The sequence below is a fragment of the Chaetodon trifascialis genome, chromosome 20 (genome assembly GCF_039877785.1).
Source record: "Chaetodon trifascialis isolate fChaTrf1 chromosome 20, fChaTrf1.hap1, whole genome shotgun sequence".
NCBI lineage: Eukaryota > Metazoa > Chordata > Actinopteri > Chaetodontiformes > Chaetodontidae > Chaetodon > Chaetodon trifascialis.
The window spans coordinates 24,253,884-24,270,204 of record NC_092075.1 but is presented as its reverse complement, the minus strand read 5'-3'; the positions used below and the strand labels follow the sequence as shown (position 1 = coordinate 24,270,204).

The following is a 16,321-nucleotide window of genomic DNA, read 5'->3' as shown; positions in this document are numbered from 1 at the left end:
GTTGTCCTGCTGCAGAATAAATTTGGGCCAAATCATATGCCTCCCTGATGGTATTGCATGATGGAGTATCTGCCTGTATTTCTCAGCACTGACGACACCATTAATCCTGATCAAGTCTCCACCTCCATTTGCAGAAATGCAGCCCCAAACTTAAAGGAACCTCCACCATGCTTTACTGTGCCTGCAGTTTTAAACCACATACACAGCTGTTTCTGTTTCAGTTAATTACTGTGTTTCAACCTACATCTGAAATTGATGATCATACCTATTTGATATAATTGGTTCATCATACACCTGACTATAATCCTACAAAATCCCTGACTTTGTGCAAGTTTACCAATAGGAATTTGAAATTGTATTTGAATTTGTAATTTGAAGGCAAAGGGTAGCAACTCCAAATATTCATTTGATTTAAATATTTCTTTTGTTTGCTCACTTTGGATTTTGTAAATTATTAAAAATAGACAATTATTAAAATTTTTGAAAGCATTCTTAGTTTACAGCATTTCTTCACACCTGCCTAAAACTGCCTTTTGCTTTCCTTTTCCATAATACTGTATATACAGTCATGGCCAAAAATATTGGCACCCCTGTTAGATAATGCACCACTTCTCCCAGATAATTGTTCAAATTACAAATGTGTTGGTATTCACATGTTTATTTCTTTTGTTTGCATTGGAACAACACAAAAAAGCAGAGAAAATAAGGCAAATCTGATATCATTCCACACAGAACACAGGACAAAATTGTAAGAAACCATTGTATGCATGAGATGCTCCTTTTATTTGTAATTAAACTCACCTGTGGCAAGTAACAGGTGCTGGCAATAAAGAAATCACACTTGCAGCCAGTTAAAATGGAGAGAAGTTGACTCAACCTTTGTGTTATGTGTCTGTGTGTACCACACTGAGCATGGAGAAAAGAAAGAAAAGGCTACCATTGCCAGAGATCTAAATGTTCCTGTGTCCACTATGCGCAAGGTCATCAAGATGTTTACAGCCCATGGCACTGTAGCTAACCTCCCTGGACGTGGATGGAAGAGAAAAATTGATGAAAGATTGCAATGAAGGGTTGTTCAAATGGTGGATAAAGAACCTCCATCCACTTCCAGACACATTCAAGCTGACCTGCAGACAGGGTACAACAGTGTCAGCTCGCACTATCTGTTGCCATCTAAATGAAAAAGAACGCTATGGTAGGAGACCCAGGAGGACCCCACTGTTGACACAGAGACATAAAAAAGCAAGACTGGAGTTTCCCAAAACTTAACTGAGGATGCCAAAATCCTTCTGGGAGAACGTCCTGTGGACAGATGAGACCAAAGTAAAGCTTTTTGATAAGCACAGCTTCAGGCACTGGTTGCCTTGACTTTGTGCATGGTATCATGAAATCTGAAGACTACCAAAGAATTTTGGGCCGCAAAGAAAGTCAGAAAGCTAGGTCTCCATGAGAGGTCATGGGTCTTCCAGCAGGACAATGACTGAAAGCATACTTCAAAAAGCACCCAGAAATGGCTTGAGACAAAGTCCTAGAGAGTTCTGAAGTGCCCAGCAATGAGTCCAGATCTAAACCCCATAGAACACCTGTGGAGAGATCACAAAACAGCAGTTTGCAGAGGGCATCCTTCAAATCTGAGAGACCCGGATGTTACGACTGCAGTCGTAATTTCTGTTAGTTCTTGTGTGTTTTCCTTGTCTGTATATATAGTTATCTTTATGCAGACTGGAGTGTGTCATTGCGGAGAGGTGACTGGTCAATTGTTTCCGGCTGATTTATTGGCTGTTTCCGGAGGTACCTGCTATAAAAGGGCCCAAGATGGCAGCCAGCAGTGGGACAGCAGCAGGCATTCCTCATCTCCCTCTTCTCCCAACCGGCCCCCTTTCTTAGTAGGGGTGGACTGCCAGTTTTGTTAGACTTATTCTTCTCTCCTGTTTCGCTTAGTTAGGGAGGTAAGTTTTATGTCTTTTGGTTCTTTTGTTTTGCTAGGTAAGTTATATCCTCCCCAGTTAGAATTGTTTTGTTTGTTTTTTTTTGGCCATGGTCAACCCTGAAGCCATTATTGTCTGGAACATTCTGTTCATTCATTTTCTTTTGTAAATAAATATAAGGGCTGCACGGTGGTGCAGCAGGTAGTGCGCGTGCCTCACAGCAAGAAGGTCGCATTCCCGGGTCGGGCCTTTCTGTATGAAGTTTGCATGTTCTTCCCGTGCATGCGTGGGTTCTCTCCGGGTACTCCGGCTTCCTCCCACAGACCAAAAACATGCTCATTAGGTTGATTGGTCACTCTAAATTGCCCCTAGGAGTGAGTGTGAGTGTGAACTTCTGTTGTGATTTGGCGCTATACAAATAAAATTGAATTGAATTGAATTGAATTGAATGATTGTGTGTATGTGCCCTGCAATCGGCTGGCGACCAGTCCAGGGTGTACCCCGCCTCTCGCCCGTTGACAGCCGAGATAGGCTCCGGCCCCCCCGTGACCCCAAAAGGGATAAGCGGCATAGAAAATGGATGGATGGATGGAATAAATATAATAATCACTGGTGAAACTTGATCTGGATCTGTGGCTACTTTGGACTTTGGGAAGATGGGGGCTCTTTTCCTGTTGTGCCTGTGCACCCCTAGGCCGGGCGTAACACGAATTGGAGGCTTGTCCGTTTTCTTTTCGCGCCTTGTTTCTTGGTAAGTTGGGTGAGTATATTTGTTTCTTCTGGTTGGTAGTTTTTTTTGGTGTGTGTGGGAATTATTGAATTTTCTTTGGATAAGTTTGTGACCAGCCCATCATTAGAAAAAAATTGAGGAATGCAAAAAAAAGATTTGTTGGTTGTGGCCAAGTTTTATGATGTGCAAGTGCCTTACAGTGCCAGAAAAGTGGAGCTCAAACGGGTGCTGTGTGAGCAGTTGGTGGTGCAAGGGGTGCTACCAAGGCTAGCTGATACGGCTGAGGCTGCTGATGACGCGCCGGTGGCGGATGCGAAAGAGGCGGAGGTTGCTGACGTGCTCACTGCTGGTGTGGAACCTGTTGCGCCCAGGGGTAATATGTCTACGGAGGATCTCCGTTTGACCTTGCAAATAAAGGAAGCGGAGAGTCGGACTAAACGGCTTGAAGTACAAGTGATGCACCTTCGTATCAGGGCTCTTGAGCTAGAAAGAGGAGCACCTGTGGTCTCCACCCAAATACCGGTTAACCAAAGCATATTTTCCGCTCCTGCTTTTGACATCAGTAAGCACATTGCTTTAGTTCTGCCATTCCGTGAGTCTGAGGTTGACTCCAATTTTAGTGCGTTTGAGCGCATAGCTATTGAATTAAATTGGCCCAAGGAGTTCCGGTCACTTTTGCTACAGTGCAAGCTTGTGGGGAAGGCTCAGGAAGTCTGCGCCAGTCCGTCTATTGAAGAGAGTCTTGATTATAAAATGCTAAAAAAAGACTGTGTTGCAGGCTTATGAGCTTGTTCCTGAAGCTTATTTCACAAGTGGTGCCAAGCATCTAATGTCAAAGAGGAGAGAGGAGATGAGAGAATTGATTCTGAATTTAAGAAATGTCTCCCTGAGCAAATCATTGTCTATTTAAACGAGCAGGAGGTATCATCAGTAACTAATGCAGCCACATTTGCTGATGAGTTTATTCTAACACATAAAAGTGTTTTTTCTATGCCGACACCTCGCGTGTCAAATACAAAGCTGGAGCACCGAAAGCAGTCCCCAAAGCTTGCACGTAAAAGCATCTCACCAACCGCGGGTGAGAGCCATGAATGCTTCTATTGTCATGAGCCAGGACATCTCATTGCTGTCTGTCCTGCACTGAGGAAAAAAGAGCAGGACGAAGTGTAAAAGTTCCCTCATCTGTTGTTTTAATTAAAACTGAACTGCTCTACACAATGAGTATGACAGAAACTGACATGGAGAAAGATGAGGTCGATGAAGCTTTTAGGCCGTTTGTTTCCCAGGGTTTTGTTTCTTCGGGGATAATGCAACACCTCTCTCTATCTTGAGAGATTCCAAGTTGAGTTCCAAATTGGTGTCAGGAAAATTTACGATTGCCATATGTCCTAGGTTTCCGATAGCCGGTGTTGATTTTATTTTGGGTAACGATTTGGCTGGAGGAAAAGTGTTTCCTCTGTCCAAAGTCGTGCACAACCCCGTTACTGATGCGTCTGCCCGCTGTCCCGCTACTGTCTCTGTGCCAAGTGAGTTCCCTCTGTGCGCAATTACACACTCCAAGGCTCGTAAAATGGGTGGAGTTGTGGATTTGTCTGATTCCTTTCTGGCTACATTAGATGAGAGCGAACCCCCCTCGTTAGTGTCTCCCACAACAGAAAGTGGGAAGAATGTGTTAAATGTTAGCGAGTTTGAGTGTTTTCCAGCTGACTCAGAACTAAGTTTAAATGTGACAAGAGAAATGCTGATTGATGCCCAGAGAAATGACCCGTCTCTAACGTTGTGTCTGTCCTCTCCTGTAGCCGCGGAGGGAAATGGACAGCCGTTGTTTTTTCTAGATAATGATGTTTTGATGAGATGGTGGAGCCCCGACTCCCATGAGATAAATGTGGCTAACCAAGTGGTAGTGCCAAAGGACTACCGACCGCAAGTGCTCAGTCTCGCACATGACTCCAGCTTAGCTGGACACCTTGGTGTTAAGAAAACTTATCATCGCATGCTGCACAATTTCTTTTGGCCCGGGTTAAAAACTGATGTGGTGAAATACTGCCGCTCCTGTCACACTTGTCAAGTTGCGGGGAAGCCCAATCAACCTGTTCCGCCAACCCCCCTGCATCTGATCCCTGTGCTCCGGGAGCCATTTGAACGGGTGCTGGTAGATTGGGTGGGCCCGCTCCCAAAACCTAAATCTTGCCATCAGTACATTTTGACTTTAATATGTGCTGCAACGCGGTACCCCGAGGCCATCCCAATGCGCACTCTGAAAGCTAAACTTGTGGTGAAAGCGCTCACCAAATCCTTTTCAACATTTGGCCTTCCTAAATTTGTTCAAACTGACCAGGGCACAAATTTCATGTCCAGGGTATTTGCACAAGTGATGACAGAACTAAAAGTGAAACATATAAAATCGAGTCCTTACCATCCAGAGTCCCAAGGTGCACTTGAGAGGTTTCACCAAACGCTCAAATCCATGCTGCGAAAGTTCTGCCATGAGTCTAACACAGAGTGGGATGAGGGTCTCCCACTGCTGTTATTTGCTGTTCTGGAAACTCCTCAGGAATCGTTAGGTTTTAGCCCTTGTGATTTAGTCTTCGGCCATACCATGCACGGTCCTCTTCGGCTCCTCAAAGGAAAGTGGCTGTCAGAGCCAAAAATGAAGCATAGTGTGCTGGACTATGTCAGTTCTTTCCATGAGCATCTCCACCAGGTGTGTCAGCTGGCCAGAGAAAATTGGGGACAAAGCCAAACAAAAATGAAGCGTTGTTATGACAAAAAGTCTGTGTTCCACGATTTCAACCCAGGTGAAAAAGTTTTGGTGCTACTTCCTTTACCTGGATCCAGTTTACAATCCCAGTTCTCCGGGCCATACATGGTGGAGAGAAAAATCAATGATACCGATTATGTCGTCCAAACCCCAGATTGGAAAAGAAAGTCCCGTGTATGTCATATTAACATGTTGAAATGCAACTTTTCCAGAGAAAGTGTTCCCCAGCTGCCACCTCCTGCTGTGCCCGTGATGTCCGTGTGCGCTGGTCCTTCCCAGTATCACCTGTCTGATGACGGGTTGTCAGAGAAAAGTGGTGTCAGATGTCAGCTGCTCACTTGAGAAATTCAGAGGTACTGAGTAATTTGGGAGTTTTCTTGTCCCATTTGTCTGAGTCAGCTCGTGCAGATATCATTGCTTTGATTGAAAATAACTTGTTGCTTTTTTCGGACCATCCCATTCAAACTTCTGTTCTGTTCCATGACATTGACGTGGAGGACCACAAACCCATTAAGCAGTGTGTGTATCACGTTTATCCGACTAAATGGGCTATGATGCAGCAAGAGGTGAGTTATCTGATTGAACACGGATTAGCTGTTCCCAGTACAAGTGCATGGAGATATCCGTGTGTTCTGGTTCCCAAATCTGACCTCACTCCTCACTTCTGTTATGATTACAGAAAAGTAAATTCTGTGACTAAGTCTTACTCTTTTCCACTCCCTAGGATGGAGGATTGTATAGATCGAGTGGGCTCTGCTGAATCTGTGACCAAGTTAGACCTATTAAAAGGCTATTGGCAAGTTCACCACGGACCACGAAACAGAAATATCTGCTTTTGTCACCCCCGATTCTTTCCTCCAGTACACCGTTTTGCACAATGGGTTTAGCCTTAGGTTTTGGCAAATGTAATTTATTTTAGATCGTCATTTTCATGAGGCATCTCAACACATATATGCTGTTTGTTTGTTGACTACTTAAGTTGTCATATACCTGTCTATATAAGGTCCCACTGCTAACACTGCGTGTCAGAGCAGAAACGATGCCATGAAGTCAAAGGAATTGTCTGTAGACCTCCGAGACAAGATTGTATCGAGGCACAGATCTGGGGAAGGCTACAAAAAATTTTCCACAGCATTGAAGGTCCTGAAGAGAGCACAGTGGTCTACATCATTTGTAAATGGAAGAAGTTTGGAACCAACAGGATTCTTCCTAGAGCTGGCCTACCGGCCAAACTGAGCAATCAGAGAAGAAGGGCCTTGGTGAAGAAGGTGACCAAGAACCCAATGGTTACTCTGACAGAGCTCCAGCGTTCCTCTGTGGAGATGTGAGAATGTACCAGAAGGACAACCATCTCTGCAGCACTACACCAATCAGGCCTTTATGAGCTGCCAGACAGAAGCCTCTGCTGAGTAAAACGCACATGACAGCCTGCTTGGAGTTTGCCAAAAGACACCTAAAGGACTCTCAAACCATTAAAAAACAAGATTCTCTGGTCTGATGAAACCAAGATTGAACTCTTTGGCCTGAATGTCAAGCATCACGTCTGGAGGAAATCAGCCACATCTCACCACCTGGTTAATAACCATCCCCACAGTGAAGCATGGTGGTAGCAGCATCATACTGTGGGGATCTTTTTCAGTGGCAGGAACTGGGAGACCAGTCAGGATCGAGGGAAAGATGAACGGAGCAAAGTACAGAGAGATCGTTGATGACAACCTGCTCCAGGGTGCTCTGGGGCAAAGGTTTACCTTTACCCTAAACACACAGCCAAGACAATGAAAGAGTGGCTTTTGGACAAGTCTTTGAATATCCTTGAGCGGCCCAGCCAGAGCCCACACTTGAACCCAGTTGAACAACTCTGGAAAGATTTGAAAATAGCTGTGCAGCAATGCTCACCATCTAACCTGACAGAGCATGAAAGAAATACCGCAAATACAGGTGTGCCAAGCTTGTAGTGGCATACCAAAGAAGACTTGAGGCTGTAATCGCTGCCAAGGGTGCCTCAAAAAAGTACAGAGTAAAGGGTGTGCATACTTACGTACATGCAATCTTTCAGTTTTTTATTTTTAATAAATGTGCAAAAATTAAAAAAAAAAAACAAAAAAAAAACCCTTTTCACTTGGGGTATTGTGTGTAGATTGATGAGACAAAAAAGGAATTGAATTAATTTTGGAAAAGGGACGAAACATGTACATTTTCATGTCAACTTTGTGTGTCCCTGTATATTTTCCATATTTCTATCATTGTTGCATATGTGAAGTCATTCATGTTTCGTTTTTGCACCAAAAAAACAAAACAAAACAAAAACAAAACAAAGTACTAGCTGAGGCTCCATATGGATCAAATGAGTCTGTGCTTGCACTGTCTGATCAGCCAGTATCTTCTCTACTGACAAACTTAAGCATTGCGCCTGTAAATTAGAAATAATATTACTATTATTAATTTTATCAGCTGCATCAGGCTCACTCAAACTGGTGCTCACACGTTTCCTTTTATACATTTTCAAATATAAAATAATATTCATAGTTTAGCTTGGCTGAATACTTGATGTTTAGTATTTACTGAGAGATGTGCATCCATATTGCAGTGGACTGTTTAGCTGACTGCTCGTGTTTATGTTCTTTTTAGCTATGCCACTGTGTTCCCAGATCTAAGCTATTAACTTTCTAAGAGTACATTGTTATTATTACTAATAGGAGTGATGAATAACTCTTTGATACGAATGTGGGACTTACTCCTCTGACAGGTGGCACCTCTGTATCCTGGAGCACACTCACAGGTTCCTTCATCTGGAGAGCAGGAGGCTCCGTTCTTACAATTACAGGGGAGGGAGCAGTTTGGGCCCCAGCGGCCCTCTGCACACACACTGTCACAGTGGATACCTGCTCTCGCACACAAACACACAGCCACCAACACACAAACACAAATACTTAGCATATTCTTAGAGTGAACGCATGCAAGTCTAAACCAAGTACACTCCTGATTAATGCATAAAAGTTTCTTCTACAAACAATATCTTAAAATTAATAAAATGAATATATCTATCATTATGATTGATCATGATGAACAAATTATTCAAGTTGAAAATCGTTAGTGCTGTATATTGTATAATTTGTCAAGAAGAAAATGGTCAGTGGAAACCAAAATCATCAACCCATTGAGGGCAGGATTCAAAATCACACCAAAAATCAGAGTAAAACAATTGCTGGTTTTTTCATGGCTGGTCACATATGGGGCCTTTAAAGAAACTTTAAAATGTCAAATATGAGAATGGAATTTGGTGTGGCGTTAAAATGAGTGTGTAATTGAGTTAGCTCTCTGACATTTTCTGATTTCCCTATTACTTTACTTCCCCATCCAACCTCACACATGTTCTCAGTTCCCCTCATTTACTCTGTGTTGCATTCGATCATCACCTCCTCACCTACAACCCATTACGTCACTTGCCACTCACTATACTGTACTCTTCTACTTACTTTGTTCCTTGCAAGATTTTTACATCAGTTGCCATGTGCTATACATTGCGGCTCTCTAGTTTTTGTGCTAGTATTCTGTTTATCTGTTGACCCGATACATATATCTAGAACCTGTTCCTACCTGTTTGACCTGACCTTTCACTTTTTGCCTATTCATTGTACTTTGGATGTCTGCCCGCTCCTTCTTGGATTTGGTTGCTGGTATCGCAGTGCTTTCTGCTTTTGACCCTTGCCTGTCTCACTTACACTGTAAGGTTATGTATCACATTTTATATTATTAAATTACTCAACTTCACCAGATCTGCTAATAGGTAAATCATTTATTACATTTGACATGTGCAGGTAAACCATTAGTGGTTTAATATTTCATGGAGTCTACTACTCTCTAAAATTTACAATAGAGAGTTGCTTTATAAAAAATTTAGCCTTGTCTAATTAACTCATTCACATGGCTGATATCATCATACACTATGAACCAAAGATCAGACCCACAGACTGCAGGAAGCAATGTTCTGATATGTATTCAGACTATTCAAGGACAAATCAGCCACAAGAACACTGTTAGCAGGTCTTACCAGTCCATCCAGCCAGACAGTGGCAGTGACCAGTAGAGTGATGACATCCATCGGCATGACTGCAGTCACAGCGTTCTTTACAATCCTGACCATAGGTACCATCCTGAGGAGGATGAACAGTAACTATCAGAGAGATGAACTTCAGTATGTTCACCATGTCCATTCATGTGACATGCACCATTAATTTAGCTTTCAGAGAGAAAATTAAATTATATTTTACTTCCATAGCTTCATGTGTCCTAGTGGGACATTTTAAAACCTGCCAGCTAATGTCATTAAGAACTATCTTGAGGGTAAAGAAGAACAAGAAGTGCTGGACATGATTGTGTGGACATTGCCCCACAGAGTCCTGATCATCAAGTGTGCCTGGGATTGCATGAAGAGACAGAAGGATTTGAGGAAGCCGATATCCACAGAAGATTTGTGGTTAGTTCTCCAAAATGTTTGGAATATATATATATATATTAGGGCTGTCAGTTTAACGCATTAATTAGATTAATTAATTACGCTGCAAATTAACGCGCTATAAAAATTAACGCAATTAATCATGAGTGGCAAGTCAATGCGCAAGCATTTTAAATATGGCTCTTTGAGTGACCAGGTCGCATCCTACCTGCGCCACTAGTCAAAAGCAGGGTGACAACAGACATGGATGCGACACCGGAGAGCGAGGCAAGCCTACTTGGACCTTTGAACGGCAAGTTTATTTATAAAAAGAACAAAGACGAGGCTATTAACAAGAACGCAGTGATTTGTACCCTGTGAAAAAAAGAATTTTCCTATCACCGTAGCAGCTCCAGCCTGAATTATCATTTAAACGAAAAGAAGAAGAAGAAGAAGAAGAAGAAACGTACTTTATTAATCACATTACACAAGGTGTTAGTTGCACTACATGCCATGCTTTTCCGTGAAATTAGTTTTTTCCGCATTTGACCCATCCTCGATCTGTCGATCCTCCGCAGCAGACCAGGAGCGGTGGGCTGCCAGCTGCCAGGCAACGCTGACGCCCGCGCCCGGGGACCAGTACTCCTTTGTCACCATTGGTCAGGTGGTGATCTTCTTGCATGTTTTTAGTGGGGGTTATTACGGAGGAATGAGTGGAGTGAGGCGACAGTGTTACCACTTGTACCACCGTGCTACCATGCTACCATGCTAAACATATAGTTGCTGCTAGTGCCGCTAGTGCTACCGTGAGCTCACTCCGCCAACCCACACTTGCTGAGTTAGGAAAACGAATGAGCAAAGCCACGACAGAAAAACTGACAAACTCAATCGCAAAGTGGGTTGCTGCTGATTGCAGGCCGATTTCAATCGTGGAAGACAAGGGCCTAAAAGAGGCGTTTCAGATAGCGTCATCTGAATTTCATTTATGAAGCACACTTCACCAATAAAAATGTGGATATCAAATCTTCTCTTCTTGGTGTATTCAATTGATCAGTCATGCACTACAATTTTGTAATGTCCTAGAATTCAAATTCTTTATTTGGGGACCTTTAGCAGATACGAGATTAAAATGCGATTAATTCGATTAATTAATTACAAATCCTGTAATTAATTAGATTAATTTTTTTAATCGCCTGACAGCACTAATATATATGCACACACACACATATATATATATATACATACACATATATCTAAATATATATATATAAACATCATTACAAAATGTAAAAAAACAAAACAAAACATATCACCTCATCAATCATATCACCTCTCACCTGGCAGTGGAGTTCACACCTCTCTCCTCTCCAGCCTGAGGCACAGGTACAGTGACCATCCAACGCATTACAGGCTCCACCGTTCCGACACATGCAGGTGAGATTACAGCCCAAACCCCAGGTACCACTGGGACAGTTGATGGAGCAGTCCACCCCATGCCAACCTGATCAAACAAGGTCAATGTTCTATGATAGCCATTATTCAGTGCAATAAATTACCTTGAGTATAGTTGAAATTAAATGAAAAACCTTGAAATAATGGTGACAGCAAAAGTCTACAACTAAAAATTTGGTTTGCCTAAAAGGAATAATTGTGTTCAACATGGCAATCCACTGAGCCTTGCAAGAGAGAGGTATCCAGGAAAAGAGAGAGCAAAAATAAGGAGAAAGGATATGAGCAATGTGAGCCGATACAGAACTGCACTGTTCCCAAAAGAAAATAAAATAACTAAGGCTATAAAATAAGACTATTCGTGTGTGAAATAAAAACAGACTTTGAAAAATAACATATTGATACAAAACCTGCTGTAATAAAATAAACAATGTCCTAAGATAGACAAAATATTATAGTTAACAGACACGTGATGAAATATGCTTTCAAAACATCGTCATTAAAGTTACGGTATTACGACTATAGCCTCCAGATCAGTTTTGAGCTATTCGTATTGATAATGATAATAATCTTTGTTTGTATAGCACCTTTCATACAAGAAATCCAGCTCAAAGTGCTTTACAACAAAGCAATTATGTAAAAAAAAAAAAACAGAATTAAGATAAATTCAAGGGTAGAAAATGAATTTAAAGCAAAATAAGATAACATACATTTAATGAGAGATAGAATGTCATAATGTGATTAATTAAAACCCAACTGATTATAATAGTAAAAATAAGATAGAAATAAGGATGCATAATTAATATGGTGTAAGATCGCTGTCAAAAAGACGTGACCATAATTAAAGTTTCGTATTTGTAAAGTTAACAATTTGTGTGTCATAAAAGTTGTTTCACACAAAATTCTGCTGTCATATACGTGAGTCTGTGAAATTGGGTTCGGGTTACGATTGTTGTTATATGAGTATGAGTCTAAAAGCTGTGAGTGCAAAGTTAACCCAGAAAGAGTGAGAAGGTTGATATGGAGAAATAAACCCGGACATGATGAATCATCCTGCTTATTGCATGGTTTATGAGTGAAATTATAAATTTGAGGCAATAAGTTACTGGTTCACGTTAACTCATCCCAAATCTGGCTTGATTGTTAATGCTCTGGTCGAAAATTATGAGGACAGTGAATTTTTTGGGGGGTAACTTTATATGTTTCATATTATGCTGTTTAGTGCTAACTAATTAGCACTGGCCCACTTCTAATCCCAGTAACGATAGCACTAAACTAGCTTCATCAGCATGTAAATATCTTTACCTTGCAAGCTAAAGCAATAAGTATGTGAGTTCAAGAAATGTATATTGTATAAAATGGTTCGATTTTATGAAATAAATAATGGCTATGCACGTTATTATTGAAGTTACCTGTGCAGGACTCTCAAGTTTTGAACTGAGTTCAGAGTGAGATTTGGCAGCAGCAGTGAGGGTTGGGGTGGGGATGGGGGTCTGATAAATGACACAAATTGGTACAAATAAAAATACTTATTCAGTTCAGAATTTCTTAGTGCAAGTGTGTGTCCTCGTGCGTGCGCTGTGTAACCCCCGCCCTTCCCCATCCTGCTCAGTGCGTAAAAAAATCCAAAGCGGCTCCCGCTCCGGCTCCCAGACAGGAGACGGCTCGGATTGTTCACTTCAAAGAGCGGCTCTACGAGCCGTTTCGTTCGCGACCAACACATCACCAATTCCTCTACCTGTTCCACTGTTTTAAAAAATAGTGGCGCAACTTGGAGGGCGTTATCCTGGTAATTTCTCTGTGTGAGAAATACAAGATATGGCGTGTGAGCATGTGAATGGGTTGAAATTCTTGTGTCTTACGCCCAATGGGTGAGACTTGAGAGCTTTGCCAGTGAAGGCTCTCCGGGGTGCTGCCCTGCATGTTTGCATCTGGGGCATGCGCAGTTGGAGGAATCGCCGATTGATCACTTTCCCCTGTGACTTGACTGTGACCTCAGTGATGTCATTTCAGCACTTTTCAAGTCATACCCGTAAACTTGAATTCGTATTCACAGTGAAGACTTCGTAGTCGTAGAAAAATGAGTTGTATTCTCAAGACTTTGCACTCACAGCTTTTAGACTCATACTCATATAAAAACAATCGTAACCCGAACTCAATTTCACAGACTCACGTATATGACAGTGGAATTTTGTGTAAAACAACTTTTATGACACACAAATTGTTAACTTTACAAATACGAAACTTTAATTATGGACACGTCTTTTTGACAGCGATCTTACGCCATACATCATTTCTCTTCTTTTCTCTACCTGCTTCCCCCCCCCCCCCCCCCCGTCATCCTACTGCTCCTCCAAAGCTCACCTGGTTTACAGGAGCAGGATCCATCCACTGGTGAACACTGAGCTCTGTTCTTACAGTTACAGTTGGAGGAGCAGTTCACTCCATGAGTTCCTGTTGGGCAGGGCACTGAACAGCTGTGACCCTGAGAAGGTCAGTACAGTAGATAAATAGTTAGAACTGGCTATGAGCACATCACACATCTTTTAAATGTGCAGTTTGACCATGAACAGCACTGAAGAGACATTACCATATCATCTGCTGTATTTGACTGGGTTCAAAAATGTATCTAAGCAGACCTTTCCGTATTTCTGTTATTTGTCTAGCTGTCACATAATTGGACATGTTAGGTGAGCAATTCCTCAGACATCAGATGGGATTAGTACATGTGTGATAAAACTGCATAATCTCCATAGATGGTCCCAAACAACAGCAGAGATGGAAGGTGTGTATTGTATGTTTGCTCATATTAACAAATTGATAAACCTCATTCTTTTGGTAGAAACTGAAATAGAAAGATTATCAAGCCGTCAGAAAGAGAATTTTGTTCTTTGTCACTTGTTATGATCTGTTTAGTTTTGTTATTTCCTGTTTTATTTTCTAGCCATCCCTCGTAAGAGTGGTTCAAAAGCCCCTTATGAAGCAAAAGAAATCAAGGAAACGTACGTTGCCCAAAACGGCGTCACCGGGGCCCCACTCTGGAGCCAGGCCAGGGGTTGGGGCTCGCGGCTCGCAGCCGAGCGCCTGGTGGCCGGGTCTTTGCCCACGGAACCGGACGGGCACAGCCCGAAGGAGTGACGTGGGCCCGCCTTCCCGTAGGCCCACCACCCGCAGGAAGGATCAGAAGGGGCTGGTGCTATGCGATATAGGTGGCAGTCGTGGGTGCGGGCCCCGACGACCCAAACCCTGGACAACAACACTTGGGTAAAGAGAGGGGCTGAGCTGTCAACTGATCACCACCTGGTGGTGAGTTGGATCCGCTGGCGGGGGAGGAAGCGGGACAGACTTGGCAGACCCAAACGTACCGTGAGGGTCTGTTGGGAACGTCTGGCAGAACCCACTGTCAGGGAGGTTTTCAACTTCCACCTCCGGGAGAGCTTCAACCAGATTCCGAGGGAGGTTGGAGACATTGAGTCCAAATGGACCATGTTCTCCGCTTCCATTGTTGATGCAGCTGTCCGTAGCTGTGGCCATAAAGTTGGCGGTGCCTGTCGTGGCGGCAACCCCCGAACCCGGTGGTGGACACCGGAAGTAAGGGATGCTGTCAAGCTGAAGAAGGAGTCCAATCGGGCCTGGTTGGCTCATGGGACTCCTGAGGCAGCTGACGGGTACTGGCAGGCTAAGCGTGCGGCAGCTCGGGCGGTTGCAGAAGCAAAAACTCGGGTCTGGAAAGAGTTCGGGGAGGCCATGGAGGAGGACTATTGGTCAGCCTCAAGGAAATTCTGGCAAACCGTTTGGCGTCTCAGGAAGGGGAAGCAGCTTTCTGTCAACTCTGTTTACAGTGGAACTGGCCATGGAACACTGGACCAGCTCTATACCCTCCACAGGGTGCTTGAGGGTTCATGGGAGTTTGCCCAACCAGTCCACATGTGCTTTGTGGACTTGGAGAAGGCATTTGATTGTGTCCCTCGCATCATTCTGTGGGAGGTGCTCCGGGAGTATGGGGTTGGAGGCCCTCTGTTAAGGGCTGTACAGTCCCTGTACAACCGGAGCAGGAGCTTGGTCCACATTGCCGGCAGTAAGTCAGACCTGTTCCTGGTGCATGTTGAACTCCGGCAGGGCTGCCCTTTGTCACCGGTTCTGTTCATCATTTTTATGGACAGAATTTCTAGGCGCACCCAGGGGCCAGATGGGGTTTGGTTCGGGAGCTGGCAGATTTCGTCTCTGCTTTTTGCGGATGATGTTCCCTGGCTCCCTCGAGCCAGGACCTTCAGCATGCACTGGGCGGTTCGCAGTCAAGTGTGGACACCTCCCTAGGGAGATGTTCCAGGCATGTCCCACCGGGAGGAGGCCCCGGGGAAGAACCAGGACACGCTGGAGTGACTATGTCACTTGGCTGGCCTGGGAATGCCTCGGGATCCCCCTGGAAGAGCTAGGGGAAGTGTCCGGGGAGAGGGAAGTTTGGGCATCCCTGCTCAGACAGACCACCCTGTGACCCGACCCGGATGGTGATTGTATAATTGCTTTCACCTGTGTGTAAGTAGTTCTCCTCCCTGGTCTATTTAAGTTAGTGTGTCCCTTATATGTGGCTTTCCTGTTCCCTGTGAGTTCTTGAGTATTTCTGGTAAGAGGCCGTGGTTTCTCTGTTTGATCCATGTCGTGTTTCCCTGGAGCTGCTTTTCTTTTTTTTTGTTTTTTTTTAAATTTGGACTGTTGGACACTCATTCCCTTTTTTCATTTGAGGTTTCCTGGTTGTGTGGACATTTTGATTTGGTTTAATTCGCACCAGCTTTATCTATTGCAAGTCCTTTGCTGCCTTGCCTTTTTGTTTAAAAAATTATTAGTTGAACTTAGTTGAACCCACCCAGATGAACAGCCCCTCACGATCTCCACGTCCATAAGACTGCTGGCCTTGTTGGCATTAGCCAGCCACGTGCTGAAGGCCTGAGCAGAGCAGCTGGCTGGCGTCTTCACCGACATCTTCAACCTGTCACTGGCCAAGGCAGCAGTCCCCATGT

The 16,321-nt window shown here is 43.6% G+C and overlaps 1 protein-coding gene across 1 annotated transcript in view; it reads right to left on the bottom strand.

Annotated features, from left to right (window-relative positions):
* megf10 (multiple EGF-like-domains 10) overlaps positions 1–16,321 on the bottom strand; it is a 144,936-nt gene that overhangs the window by 49,305 nt on the left and 79,310 nt on the right. Inside the window, exons 11-14 of the mRNA XM_070988485.1 lie at positions 13,668–13,788; positions 11,192–11,355; positions 9,471–9,573; positions 8,155–8,301 (exon numbers count right to left, since the gene is read on the bottom strand). Of these exons, the coding sequence (XP_070844586.1) occupies positions 8,155–8,301; positions 9,471–9,573; positions 11,192–11,355; positions 13,668–13,788 (535 nt within the window). The remainder of the gene's footprint in view (positions 1–8,154; positions 8,302–9,470; positions 9,574–11,191; positions 11,356–13,667; positions 13,789–16,321) is intronic.